Source organism: Abramis brama (genome assembly GCF_963993115.1).
Source record: "Abramis brama genome assembly, chromosome: 17".
NCBI lineage: Eukaryota > Metazoa > Chordata > Actinopteri > Cypriniformes > Leuciscidae > Abramis > Abramis brama.
The window spans coordinates 29964228-29978881 of NC_139979.1; the positions used below are offsets into that span (position 1 = coordinate 29964228).

Below are 14654 nucleotides of genomic sequence, written 5' to 3' on the forward strand. Positions count from 1 at the left end.
GATACTGACAATATTGTGTCTAAAATATATTAGCCTATTTTTTTTAATTAATTTATCTATTAATTATGTTCCGATTGTAGCAGGCATAGTTGCCTAGTTAATTTTAGTAACAACCTGACTACTAACTGAATGGTAATCACCTCATTAGAACCAGGTGCGCTATAGGCGCGTGAGTGTGTATAAGGAAGGTTTCTGCGTTGTTGGAAAGCGTGTTAACTGCTGCAAACTTTGACGCCGTCTTTCCGAGCTGTTCCCGAGTTGGGGATCTTTGAGCTGAGCCGCACAGCATTTGGGTATGTTACCATAGATAAAGAAATATTTAATTTGGGGCGAGCTGTTGGCTGTATGCGTTCTGTTTGTTTTAGTATGCATCCTGGGCTGTGTTTATCCATCGTGGTCTGACGTTGGAAGGGCTGATTTGCTAATAAATCAAACTATTGATTTAATGGGGGAATATCCGCGAAAGACGTTGTTTATATCGTGTTCCCCCTCTGTTTTAGTTGAAGAGGCCAAGAGCTGGTAATGTCGGCATGATTACAGCGAGCTGATTGGGACTGTGACCTGGCTTCCCCTTCCTTTTTGGTCTTTGTCTTCGTTGTCTTGAGTACTTCTATTGTGCGTTGCCGCGACGTTCCATCTTGCCTCGTCTCATTTGCGCCTGCTTGACCAGCCCACATCAAGTGAACGCCAAAGGAGGTGGATCTTAAAACATAACTCTATCTTTAGCAAAGATCAAAATTCAGGAATATTAAATGATCCCTAGTTTATATATCATTCAAATATATTAAAAAAGACAGACTGGAGAAAGTCAGACATTGACAATCTTTCAATAAGAGGGAAGAAATTCAAAATGAGGAAATTCCAAATAAAGCATTTTATTAGATTTAAAGTGCCTACCAAATCTGAATGTATGTACCAACTAAACACATACACACAATCATATAAAGTAAATAATGCATTAACACAGACACTTTTAGTGTAAAATGAAACAAACAACATCTATTAACAAACATATGATGATGGAAGCAAAAACATACACACATAAGCAAAGCAGTTAAATCAGAGAAAAAGGACACGGTGCACAGATTATACAGATTCTGTTAAGATGAATGATGAGCCAAACTGATATGATAAAGGTGAGTTAAACATTTTTCTCCTGTTGTAAGGAGAAGATGGGGCAGTTGACTGTAATACTTTAGTAGCCAGCATCAAAAAGTGACACAATTTGATGACAAATTGAACATTTAGATATTGTCTAGATGGTCTCTTGGATTTCAAAACTGTTTCCATTAATTGTGGAGATCCCATAGGTCACCTTGTCTGTCAAGTCGTCAAAGGGTAGAACTGTGTGTGGAATTAGAAAGTGAGTTTGCCAGCGCACACAGTGTCTTAGCACAGTAACATTTAGTGGAAACTGGCAACTAAATGTAATGGTCAGATTAACACACACATAAGTTATGTAGACAGATAGCAAAGCCTGAATACTCCTGGTCTGTCCTCTTGACTCATGAAAAGGATGTGTGTGTTTCACCGAACAGAATCTGCTCTGAAACAATGAAGTTGCTCTTTAACAGGAAGAAAGGGGGAGGGCACTCTAAGTGTGTGGACAGTTTAACAAAGAGTCAACTTAAATCTCTTCCACACAGTAGCATCAGTTTTCCACCAATGACTTGAGATGAGACCCACACTCATAAATAAAAGTTATTTGGTTCCATGAAGAACCATTAACTTCCATGGAACCTTTCCATTACAAAAGGTTAAAAATGACTTTATAGTGGAAAAAAGGTTCTTTAGATTTTAAAATGTTCTTTACAGTAAGAAAACGGGTTATTTAAAGAACTGTTCACTGAAAGTTTCTTTGGAGAACTAAAAAAAAGTGTTCTTCTATGGCATCGGTGAAAGAAAAAACCCTTTTGGAAACAGTTTGGCATGCCCCAAAACTATTGAAAGAACTTCCATCCAAATGACCCACAGTTTGGTGTCTAATCATAAAAGGAGTCAATATAAAGTACTATATTTCAAGGAAAAATTTGTCAGTGTTGCAAGAGTTTTGGTCTGAAAAGGTGAATGACCACAACATAGACTAATAGTGAAAAAGAGTGAAAGAATAAATGGAGTGGATGATGATGACTGAGAAACAAATAAAAAATATAAAGAGACTACCTGTGTGGGCATTATGTGGGGGTCATGGGTGAGACTCAGGGTTAGAGAGTCATCTGATTTAGGACTTGCAGGCTTTCTGAGGATTGGTGAGAGAAAAATCAAAAGTATGATATTCGCCGCTACCTAACTTTCTTGGTTGTCTATGGATAAAATAAACTGGGATTCCTTTTAAAACAGATTTGTCTGTTTGGGACCAAATGACTTGTACAGGCATGGTCAGTAACTATGGTGTAACAACTATCTAATAAAACAAAAACCCCTAATCTTGTCCCTCTAATGCCGTTAACTCAAGACCAACTTATACATAAGCCAGTCAACTCACACTGAAAGTTTGGCAGCCATCTGTCTTTTACCTGTGACAGAGAGAAAAGTTCAAAAGGGAGTTTTGTTCACAGATCAGACATGTGGGTAGCTTGTAATGCAGGGGGGCTGTAGGTCTCTCTACCTCGCTTGGCCTTGTAGCGCATCACGATGAAAAGGACCAGCAGCGCCAATAACAGCATGCAGAACACAGCAATCAAAGCCTTTTTCCACATTGCCAGGCTCACTACAGGGAGGACAGGTATAAAGAGACATATCAGAAAATGACTAGTCAGCAAATAATGTGGACATTCTTTATTACCTTTAAGATTTTAAAGAAATATTTGGTGACTTTGAAGGAACAGATCATCCATAAGTTAAAACTGTGTCACCATCTACATGTCTTTCGTAACCTGTATGACTTTCTTCCGTGGAGCGCAGAAGGGGTTTTTAGTAGCAAAATGTCCAAGATGCATTTTTTTTTTCATACAATAAAATTTATAGTTGTCCATGGCTGTCAAGCAATATTTTTATTGTATAATGATTTTTAATGTCAGTCTGTTCTTCACAAAAAAAATAAAAAACATATTGCATGGCTTCAGAAGACTTGGAAAATAACCCATGACATATAAGGTGCTTTCGCACCGGGATGTTCTAGGAACTTAGTTCTAGGAACTAGCCACCAGGGTGGTTCCCAGAAAACGAATGAATCCCTTAGGAACATTTTCCTGGTTGCATTCGCACCGCCAGTACGAACTCTGAAGTGACGTAAGCCGCGCTTGTTGTTGTGACTTTTATTTTGACGGCGCTGAGAATGCCAGCCAGAGCCTGAGCACATAGTGCTCGCATTCTCTGTGTTCATTAGTTTACGATCTGTCTAATATGTTATTAGATGGAACTGTTATACATAGAAAAACAGTATATGAAAAGGCATTAGCAGATGGAACTGGATAATATTCTGATTGTACCAAACCAATCTGACTTCTGACCTGTATTGCTGCCTGAATCATAATCATACACTGTTCGTTCATTAGCCAGAGGAGAACTGCCCCCCCGACTGAGCCTGGTTTCTCCCAAAGTTTTTTTCTCCATTCTGCCACCTGATGGAGTTTTGGTTCCTTGACACTGTCACATTTTTCCACCTTTGTTGCCATTGGCTTGGCTTGCTTAGTTGGGGACATTAAATGTAACATTTAATTTAATATTCAACAATAATATTGATCTGCCTGCATTGACACTATTATACAAGAACTGAACTGAGCTGGATGATGACATCACGGTTTACTCCAGAGCAGCTATATATATATATATATACTATGTACTATATACTTTCCTGTTATCTCTGTAAAGCTGCTTTGAAACAATCTGTATTGTAAAAAGCGCTATATAAATAAATGTGACTTGACTTGACTTGAACTCCTCCTCAAGTGGAGGAGTTCAAGTATCTTGGGGTCTTGTTCACGAGTGAGGGAAGGATGGAACGGGAGATTGACAGGCGGATCGGTGCAGCTTCTGCAGTAATGCGGTCCCTGTACCGGTCTGTCGTGGTGAAGAAGGAGCTGAGCCGCAAGGCGAAGCTCTCGATTTACCAGTCAATCTACGTTCCTACTCTCACCTATGGTCATGAGCTGTGGGTCATGACCGAAAGGACAAGATCCCGGATACAAGCGGCCGAAATGAGCTTTCTCCGCAGGGTGGCTGGGCGATCCCTTAGAGATAGGGTGAGAAGCTCGGTCACTCGGGAGGAGCTCAGAGTAGAGCCGCTGCTCCTCCACATCGAGAGGGGTCAGTTGAGGTGGCTCGGGCATCTTTTCCGGATGCCTCCTGGACGCCTTCCCGGGAAGAGACTATGTCTCCCGGCTGGCCTGGGAACGCCTCGGTGTCCCCCCGGAAGAGCTGGAGGAAGTGTCTAGGGAGAGGGAAGTTTGGGCATCCCTGCTTAGACTGCTGCCCCCGCGACCCGGCCCCGGATAAGCGGTAGAAGATGGATGGATGGATGGACTTGACTTGACTTGCTAGCAGAGCAGAAATACATAATCATGTTTGGCTTGGTCCCCTCAAAGTTGCGTTGAATTTTCTCTTAACCATAAAGGTTAAGAGGCCCATCTATCACTGTTTCCCATGTTCGTAGAGTTAGTTTCTGGAGTAAATATGCTATAATCTATATGATAACGTAGCTTCTTTTTTTCTTTTTTTTTGGCGGGTGCTGGTGTGTCGCGTGCATTCGGCCAATCAGCGTACACTAACATCACTGGTAGTTCCTATAGTGCTGGTTTAGACCTGACTCTGAAGTAGGAGCTAATTTAGTTCCTCCAAAAGGAGTTCCTAGAACTAAAATCGTTCCTAGTTCCTGCGGTGCGAAGTTCACGAACACGTCAATGGTTCTACCTCCGGTGCGAAAGCCCCTATACTTTGTTCTTAAAGGGGAACAGAGTGGCTGTGTTGCTTTAGGAGAGGTAGGAGAAAAAACACAGGTATTGCACACAGAACATTTTGTTCAAAACAATTGGTGCGATTTAACTTTATACTCTCTGCAAAAAAAAAAAAAAAAAATCACATTTTTAAATGTTTTTAAGAATGAACCAATGTAATGCAATCTAATTTAAAAAACTGCATACGCAAATAATATTATTTAGGAAAGAACTAATAATATTGTATTCATTTATGTAGTAGTCTTGATGTCATTTCATAGAATTGACTATTGATTTGATGAAAATCCTAAAGAAGCAAATGTTTAGGACTTTATTGGAAACTTTGAAACAGAAAGAACAAATGAAACTCAGTATTCTGAAGAAAGATAACGCTCACCTTTGACCTTGACAATGTCACTCCTGCTTGACATGTCTGCCGCGTTAAATGCCTCGCAGTAGTAATTTCCACTGTTTTTTCTTTTCACTGTACTCAGGACAAATGAGGATAAATTACTCTGGACTGTTGTGGTGTGAATTGCTTTGTGATTTCTGCCATAAAACCTAAAACTGATTGGTGGAGAGCCTTTTGGAATGCCACATATCAGGGTAACATCATTGCCCTCTTCAATGGTTTCAGGAACTGGAAGGACTGTCAGTAAGGGCTTCCCTACTGGAACTAAAGACAAGAGAAAAATTAACTCAAAGATGTCTGCAAAACAAAACTCTAGGCCATTGCTTTTACTAAGTGACAAAACATGAAATCAGGGGTTCTTAACCAGGGGCCTGGGGCCAACAAGGGGGACCACACACTGGACCAAACCTTTTCTTATAGAATCCTGAAAAACTGTTAAAATTAAAAAAATAAAAACAATACTATCACATATAAATAACACAAAACTATAGTCAGTTACATTTGAATGTGCACACGCAGAACTAAAAAAAAAGTTCAAATTTCTACAGGATTACAATGGCCATCATTTATAAAGTTATTTCTCTAATTATTGGGTAAAAAGGATTTTTGAAAGTTTTCAGAGTCAAATTAGGTTCAAAATTAAAACAAATATCTTTACAATGAATTTACCTATTACAGTCACGTGTAGCCTTTCACTCATCTTGATTGAGACTTGACCATTATTCTCTGCTTCACACAAGTAACTACTAATGTCTGAAGGAGTTGATATCAAGGTTAAGAAACGAGCCTCCTCTTGAAAGTGAGACACCTCGGTCCAGTTCAGAATGAAATTGTTTCTCTTCAGAGAGTAGATAATTGGCAGACTTCCATTCTCAGAGTGGCAACGGATCCAAAATGGCTTATCCACGATAACAGGACCATCAACTGTGATCTCAGGCTTTGAAACAAACACTTGAGAGAAACAATGGTTAATTAATACTTTTATATCTTTTTTTTTTTTTTTTGGTTAGTTTTCAAGACAGAGTTGATAGGCACTGTATACCTTTTGCTCCTAACAGCAGCATCGAGCTCTCTTTGATAATCCTATTGGCTTCAGCCTTACACACGTATTTCCCATTAGTTGCTTTGCCTGCAATGCCATTGTATCTGTTATCATTTATTACAAGTGTTTTGTCTCTAAATATTGAATACTTTATATCTTCCCTTTGAATTCTTGAGGTGAAGCTTCTGATTTGGCATATAATGGCGAAATGTTCTCCTTCAAATACCTTAGCAGGAAGAATGCTCAGAAAAGGTATAGAGAAAATCTCTGAGGCAAAAATATACAAGTCATTATTAAAAGAGAATATATTTTAGTTTTTGACCAAACAAGAAGCAAAGTGTGGACGCAAACAAGGTCTAAAATGTATAATCTAAGATGTGATTGTGCAGATTCACACACAAAAAAAAATATTTTGAAGACTTGTAATATACAGTAACATACAAAGTCGCATTGACCAATAGTTCTTTTATGGTGCTATTTTTGTCCTTTCTGCATACTGACAGCTCATGGTCACTGCATGTTTCTAAACAAATGTACTAATCAAAAATTCTCTGTTAATACATTATTTAGGAGAAATTTCAAAAGAAATACATTATGAAATAACATTGAAAAACATTCAATATTTCTCACCTTTTACAGTGATGTTCAAAGAGGAGGATTTACGAACACCACTGAGGCTTGAAATGCACTCATATTCTCCAGAGTCATTAGCCTTAGCAAGCATAGCATAATCTTCATGTATCATGTTCAAACTAAGCCTAGTGCTCCCACGGCTCAAAATGAGTTCTGTATTTCTCTGCGGAGTCATATTCACACTGCAGCTGAAGGTTATGTTATCTCCTTCTGTGACATATGTTGATGGAATGACTGTAATATTGGGTTTGATCATCAGCTCTAAATTGGAACAGAATGTATACATATTTAAACTTACTTCCAGGATGAACAAATCCATTAAACCTATTAATAATCCATAAAAAATAAAATAAAATAAAACCTACCTTCAATGTCAATACTAATCACATTACTGTTGTTAGATGTTTCTACTGTGCTACCCAGATTAATGGAATAGTAGCAAAACATATTCACAGTTCCCTTATAAAGGGTCAGCTTCTTCTCAACTTTTTGACTATTGGTGTACTTCCGGTAGAGTTCCTCAGGTCCATCTCTAAAGAAAAACATCAAAAAACCTGTTTCTCCCTCTGCTGTACAGACAGCAGTAACATCATCTCCTTCTGTCAATCTCAGTTTATCCACTGTTAGGACTGGTGCCAGAAGACCTGCAGACACATCAGCTGATATTAGGATTCAAGAACAAGAATCTTCTAGACATTGAACTGATGTGTTACTCTACCTTTCACTGTCAGGTATTTGACATGGCTCTCCCTCTTTTTCTCCTCAATGATAATAGCACATTTGTATTTCCCAGAGTGGTCCACTCTGGCATCAGGTATAGAGTAGAGGGAGTCCGTAGCATTGGTCTGGTCAGTATTTAACGGTTGATCGTATTTGTAGAATATGTATTTATAGTTGAGATGAGACCCTGCGGTGTGGGTGACTTCTGCCTGGCATATCAGTGACACATTTGTACTTCTTTGAACTTCATTCCTGGGCTGGATAATAAGTATTATGCTTTTTATGAAGAACTCTGAGGAGAAAAAAAGCTACTCAGATAGGAATGGAGGTTTCAAGGAATAAGATACAACTTGTGTAACAAGATACTTGTAGATCCTACACCGCAATAAATCAATTCTACTCAAACGGCTACAGTTAGAACTGCAGTAGAAGACCGATGGACTAATCAAATTACCTTCAATAACCTATTGAAACCTTGGACTCATCTCATGAGTCTGTTCGTAGCATATTTGTGGTTCATTCAGCACAGTGTTTGATACCCTTATGAGGGAAACAAACATGGAGGATGACAGAACAGTCTTATTATCTATCTCCCTTTTGATAGCGGTGTCCAGGGGGTCTCAACATTAGGGCAGGAAGGAAAATAGTTAAACATATTTCGAGGGTTCCATCTCTGGGGATTAGAACTATTTTAGAAACCTCTGTCCACACCCATTTTATTCTAATTATTCAGTCCCACATAGACTGTTACAAATGCAATGTTTTCTAAAGATCCAGTTAATAAAAAAGTAATATAACTTACTAAAAAGTTATACTAATAAAGGCATATTAAAAGTTATATCAATATAAAATTTTAGATTTTTGTGTTATAGGATTTTGTTTTTCATTAGCTATGTCATACTTATTCAAACCTTTTTCCAATATTGCTGTTTTTAAATCCCTCACTAGTATGGTAAGGTAAAAAATTGTGTTAAAACAATTTCAAGCTTTTGGGAACTCTATAACAACACTTAATTAGCTTTAGCTGTGATTGCACGCATAAATATAGCTCATGCATATGCTGAAATTCAGTAGCAGATATGGCCAAGACAAAAGAGCTCTCACAAAAGCTATGAGAAGTTGTTTGATTACTTTCAATAGGCTATGGCTGTAAGAACATTTCCAAGACACTAAAAGTTTCTAGAGACAGAGCATCGTTTTAAAACGCATGGTACCATTACCACAGCAAACCTTCCAGCACATGGAAGAAAAAGCTCAATTTAATCAAGGGAAATAAAATCAAAGGCATCAAGATCAGAGCAGATGAGAAAAAAAACCTCAATTTCCTACCAAAGGCTTGCAAGATGACCTGTTGAATGGATGAAAAAAAAATAATCAGTGCAGACTATGAAAAGAACCCTAAACAAACATTGACTTCATGCCTGGACACATCGACGAAAACCACTCTTGAACAAGAGAACATACAAGGCTGACTTGAACATGCTAAAAGGAATTTGGATAGGACTGTGTAGTTCTTGGAAGATTGTTTGGAGTGATGAGACCCATGGATCAGCAGTATGTCTGGTACAAAAAAAGGCATGGCTTAAAAGAACACCATTCGCAGGGTCAAACATGAATGTGGGTCAGTCTTTTTATGGGGATGCTTTGCTACTGCAGGAAGTGAAAATCTGGACCATGTGACCGGCGTTATGGATTCTTTGAAGTATCAAACTATTTTTGCAAAGATTATGATGCCTTTAATTAATTTATGTTTCGTTTACATTTATGCGTTTACGCTTACATTTTATCCAAAGCGACATACATCGCATTACAAGGTACACATTTACATTCTTATCAGTTCTTGCTTTCTCTGGGAATCGAACCCATGACCTTAGCGTTGCAAAAGCCAACGTTCTACTGTTTGAGCTACAGGAAAGCTATGAAATTCATAAACTGAAGCTTCACTGGATCATTAGACTTTCCAGGACAAGGATCCCAAGTATACATTCAAATCTACCAAAGCTTGGTTTAGGGATCTGTGAGATTTGAAGAAAGGAGTGGCAGCACGGAAACCAAAGAATATCAGTGAGAAGGAAGCTTTTGCACACAAATAATGGCCTAAGATTCTAGTAGAGAGGTGACAAAAGCTTTTAAGCACTTACAGGGAATGCATATTTGAGGTTATAAAGAGTAAAGGATTCTCGAAAAATTTTGGGGGTTGAATAATTTTGTACATTTACATTTATTCATTTAGCAGACGCTTTTATCCAAAGCGACTTACAAATGAGAACGATATTATAGAACAGAATAGAATAGAGTAGTAGAGAAAGTGTTAGTATTACTGGATCAAGTGCTGTCGAAAAAGAAGCGTCTTCAGCCGTTTGCTGAAAGTGGCTATGGACTCAGCAGCTCTGGTCGAGTTAGGTAGATCATTCCACCAGCAGGGAACAGTCCAGGTGAAGGTCCGAGAAAGAGATTTTGTGCCTCTTTGAGATAGCACCACAAGACGTTGTTCGCTTGCAGAGCACAAGTTTCTGGATGGCACGTAAGTCTGAAGTAAAGAGTTTAAGTAAAAGGGAGCAGAACCAGTGGTTGTTCTGTAGGCAAACGTCAGTGACTTGAATTTGATGCGAGCGGCAACTGGCAACCAGTGCAATTTTGTGAGGAGAGGAGTGACCTGTGCCCTTTTCGGCTCGTTAAAGACCACTCTAGCTGCGGCGTTCTGGATCAGTTGCAGAGGTTTGACTGTGCAAGCTGGAAGACCAGCCAGGAGAGCATTACAATAGTCAAGTCTGGATAAAACAAGCGCTTGGACAAGGCGCTATACAATTTTGTATATGGATATTAATAAACTTTTTATTATGATCACACCCATTTATAATAATACCATCAAACCTGTATGTATAATAATTATATTGATGTCCTCAATAATAGAGAGACATTAAATATTTGGCTACTTCACAAATGGAAATGGACATTCAACATCTATATTTTAGTTTTAAATTTGATATTCTTTATAAGGGAAAGAATATGTAAGTGATTCATTTGGTCACCATTTATTTTTGTTCTTTACTACTTTAATAGTTTTTTTTTTTTATCTAGTTCAGTTTATTGGTCCTTTGGTGTGATGAATGAAATTTTAAAAGTCAATATTTCATGTTGTTCTCTATGAAGCCATAAAAATATACATACATAATTGCTATTTCAAAAGGTTATCGTCAGACAAATTAGTTAAGTTTAAACTTATTTGGGGAAAATCTCTATTTCTAATAAGTGCATTGCACAGCAGGACTAAATAAACGATCATGGTTGTTCTACATAAGCTGGCAAAGCATAGTTAAAAGGAGATAATGCTTCTACAGTATATATAGCTCCATCAACTAGTGACATTATGTGATTTGGATTCAAGCTTATAATATTTGGCTGTAAGAGCATCATGCCGAAAGTCTGTTAGAACCTTGTGATAATCACAAGATCAAAGTTTGCTTTACCTAGTAACAGAGGGGTTTGCATATGAAGAACCAATCAAATAGTGGGGAAATTATGTAATGCAGCCTGACATTTATGCCATACCTCTATACTATGAAAACTGTTGTATATGTATTTTTCGGTGGGATTCTCAATGGAATTTGTCTGAGATCCTCCGGCCTCGTTTCTTGGGAGAGATTCCCTGAGAACTGCTCGGGAAGATCTCCTGGCCGTGATTAAAGCATTTAAGGACATTTGCAGGTCTGTTTGTCGATTTATTCCTGCGCAGGAAGCTAGTTTAGGGAAGCAAGTTAGTTAGAAACTCGGCCAGTTGTGGACTGAAGATGCAAGAGCTAGAGTATAAAGGTATTGGGTGTCGAGTGCAGACGCCCCAGTTTAAGGTATTGGTGTCGAGTGAAGACGCCAGAGATATTAACATCAGGTGGGTGTCGAGTGCAGACGACCCAGATAGTTAGGTTTAGGGGAAAAATCTACCACAACATGTTTTCAAAAACAGTAGCCCAGTACCACAAAGCGTAACAAAAATCCTTAGTCCAAATAATAAGGATTTTATTGGTATTAATCAATGTGGTCAAAATATTCAAAATCCTTATTACAATTAAATTTAACAAACCGAAAACAACTACTTTCCACAGTTTAACATTCTGAAAATGAACAACAAGGCAGAGAAATTAGCAGCTTACAGACCTGCACAGGCTCCTTCTGCTGATTTCAGATGTCATTGAAGAAGATTTAAAAAAAAAAGAAAAAACAAATCAAGACAAATTCCTATCCAAGCAACTTCAGTATCCATTTAAAGCAGAACTGAGAGGCTAGACATAAAAGGTGTCCTTACAGGTGAGGAGAAAGAGGAGGAGAATGGTGCCCATCCTTAGAGAGGGCTGGATCTTCACCTGCATGGCTGAGCACTTCTAACCAGTGTGTGTGTATGTGTGTTATGGGACAAAGTGAATTGGGACTGAAGGAGGAGCTGTGTATGTAGTGTTTCACTTCTGCCGGGTTATCACTTCATACAGCCTCTGTTAATTTCACACGAAGTGAGTGTTGCTTCCTGAGAAAGTGATGCCAGGAGCTGGAATGTTCACTGGCTAGATTTGCATCTCTCTGATGAGGCAGGAGGCTGGTGCAGTGGACAAGAGGTGGAAGTGAACCTGTGTCAGTACTCTTTAAGTAAACACAGAGACTTCCATATCCAATTGTGAACCAGCAGAGCCTCCCAGAGAGGCGAAAACAGGGAAATTATAAAAAACAAAACAAAACAAAACAAAACAAAACTGATCTGCTAGATGATTACTCCTGTTTTAAGTATGAAACCATGTCTGGCTTTTAGTCTTCCTGTAATGATCAGAACAAACAGGGCAAACAGTTATACTTTTGTGGACACAAAGCAGTGGCACATTTAAGATATAAAAGTATCTGCATCACAATAATGACAATTGCTTTTGTTCTAGTAAACAAATGTTTTGCAAGAATGCAATAATTGTTTTTTCTAGTATTTATAGTAAATATAGTATATTTTGTTATACAGTTATAACAATTAATATAACATATAAATGGTTAACACACACACACACACATATATATATATAAATTAAGGCATTTTGCTGAATGACTTGAAAAGCAATCTTGTGAAAAGGTACAATTTAAAAAAAATGAAAGAAAAAAAGTTGACCTGTTAAATGGAAAGATATCAAAATGTGCCTCCTGTAACCTAAAATCTTGATTAAAAAAATAAAATAAATAAATAAATAAATAATGTATGGACATTTGTCAACTAACACAAATAAAAACTGCCAACATTAAGCATTAAGAGGACCTGGATAAAAGTATGACAGAAACTGTCACATCCACCGTCTGTCTTCCTCATCTGTCTCTGCACTACACTCCCCAGAATCCTCCTTGGCGCACACCTGCACTCACTCTCCTCTAAGTAGTAATCACCGTCACCTGGATCCCATCACCAGCTCACCTTTATATTCAGCACTCAGTCACTCACTCTTTGTCTGGTCTTGTCAATACATGTCTATTCATGACACACAGACTCTCTACTTCACCTACCTGCATACTTACCGTCAATCCCAATCTTCTTCAGCCTGTCTTCAGTCCATCTTCAGAGAATCTTCATCATCTGCATCTGCAAGAGAAAGAGAGACTTTGTTATCATTCAGTTAAGCTTCATCCAATTATCTACTTCCTGTTTACTCACCTTTCACGCTGTGTCCGATCCATTCTGCTATTAAAATATCAAACTTACCATCTTGCCTGCTTTGTTTGTACGAAACCTGACAGAAGACCAGACCATAATGCAGAGCCCCACGGAAACCCCTAACCTTTTCCAGAATGGTCGATCTCTTGAGGAATATGCAGAGTTTTATTTGGATCTCTATCAGGATGTTAGCTGGGAGGAGGAGGATCTTAAATTGCACTTTTGGAGTGGACTAGAGGATCCTCTCGCCCAGATACTACTGCTTGACGATACCCACCGGACATTCATGGAATTCGTTGATCGCACGCTATGGGTGTGCGGTTCCTCCCTCTCCGTGAGAATCGTCCAGCCAGATCTCCACATCCAAGCCAAACCAGAGTCAGCCGTCTGCCCAGCCAAGCCTATGTCCGAGGTTGATGACTTCAGCGATCTTCCTCCTCTCATCGGCCCAGTTGAACCACAGCCACCAGTCATCTTCACTTCCTCACCCATCCTCATCCAGAACCATATCGAGCCTTCAAGTGTCTGTCCAGCTGAACCAGAGTCTGCAAGCGTCTGCCCAGTTGAGCCAGAGCCAGCAAGGGTCTGCCCAGTCGATACTGCTCACAGCGACTACCCAGCCGAGACTGCTCACAGCGACAACACGAAGCCCTCTTCACCGCTGGTCCCGTCCAGCACAGAGCCTTCACCGCTGGTCCCGTCCAGCACAAAGCCCTCTTCGCCGCTGTTCCCGCCCAGCTCAAAGCCCTCTTCGCCGCTGTTCCCGCCCAGCTCAGAGCCCTCTTCGCCGCTGGTCCCGCCCAGCTCAGAGCCCTCTTCGCCGCTGTTCCCGCCCAGCTCAGAGCCCTCTTCGCCGCTGGTCCCGCCCAGCTCAGAGCCCTCTTCGCCGCTGTTCCCGCCCAGCTCAGAGCCCTCTTCGCCGCTGTTCCCGCCCAGCTCAGAGCCCTCTTCGCCGCTGTTCCCGCCCAGCTCAGAGCCCTCTTCGCCGCTGGTCCCGCCCAGCTCAGAGCCCGAGGGGTCGTCTCCGCCATGGCCGCCCGAGGGGTCGTCTCCGCCATGGCCGCCCGAGGGGTGGTCTCCTACTCCGCCATGCCCCCCTGACCAGTCTGCTCCGCCATGGCCGTCTGGACCATCCTGGAGTCCGTCCATCTACACCCGGTCCACCTCCCCATCACGGACTCCAGGATGCCCACCCCCCCTCCCGTGTTCTGCTGCCTTCGGCGCGGGTCGCGCCTTGCGGGAGGGGGGAGTAATGTCACATCCACCGTCTGTCTTCCTCATCTGTCTCTGCACTACACT

The 14654-nt window shown here is 40.1% G+C and overlaps 1 protein-coding gene across 6 annotated transcripts; it reads right to left on the reverse strand.

Moving 5' to 3' along the window:
• Positions 1-859: 859 nt before the first annotated feature.
• On the reverse strand, positions 860-12128 carry LOC311067112 (platelet endothelial cell adhesion molecule-like). Of its 6 annotated transcripts, XM_084088723.1 has the most exons (12): positions 11985-12126; positions 11837-11854; positions 7680-7973; positions 7327-7605; positions 6959-7222; positions 6329-6595; positions 5956-6237; positions 5272-5550; positions 2609-2710; positions 2486-2516; positions 2164-2239; positions 860-1344 (listed from the first exon to the last, which is right to left on the reverse strand). In XM_084088723.1, the coding sequence occupies exons 1-12, from the start codon at positions 12046-12048 to the stop codon at positions 1324-1326; spliced, it is 1977 nt and encodes a 658-aa protein (XP_083944849.1). In that variant the 5' UTR covers positions 12049-12126; the 3' UTR covers positions 860-1323. The 6 variants fall into 6 exon arrangements, 5 of the variants coding, with proteins under 5 accessions (XP_083944849.1, XP_083944851.1, XP_083944848.1 ...); XM_084088725.1 differs by lacking the exon at positions 2164-2239; XM_084088722.1 differs by having other exon boundaries at positions 860-2239.
• Between the last annotated feature and the right edge of the window lie 2526 nt (positions 12129-14654).

Bases quoted from the DNA above. Each gene is read 5' to 3' on its own strand.
- LOC311067112 (XM_084088722.1), bottom strand. From the start codon at position 12,048: ATGCAGGTGAAGATCCAGCCCTCTCTAAGGATGGGCACCATTCTCCTC. The intron at 6,238-6,328 runs GTATACAGTGCC...GTTTCTCTCAAG, and splicing joins GCTGCTGTTAGGAGCAAAAG to TGTTTGTTTCAAAGCCTGAG. The intron at 2,240-2,485 runs GTGAGTTGACTG...ACCAATCCTCAG, and splicing joins ATGGCTGCCAAACTTTCAGT to AAAGCCTGCAAGTCCTAAAT.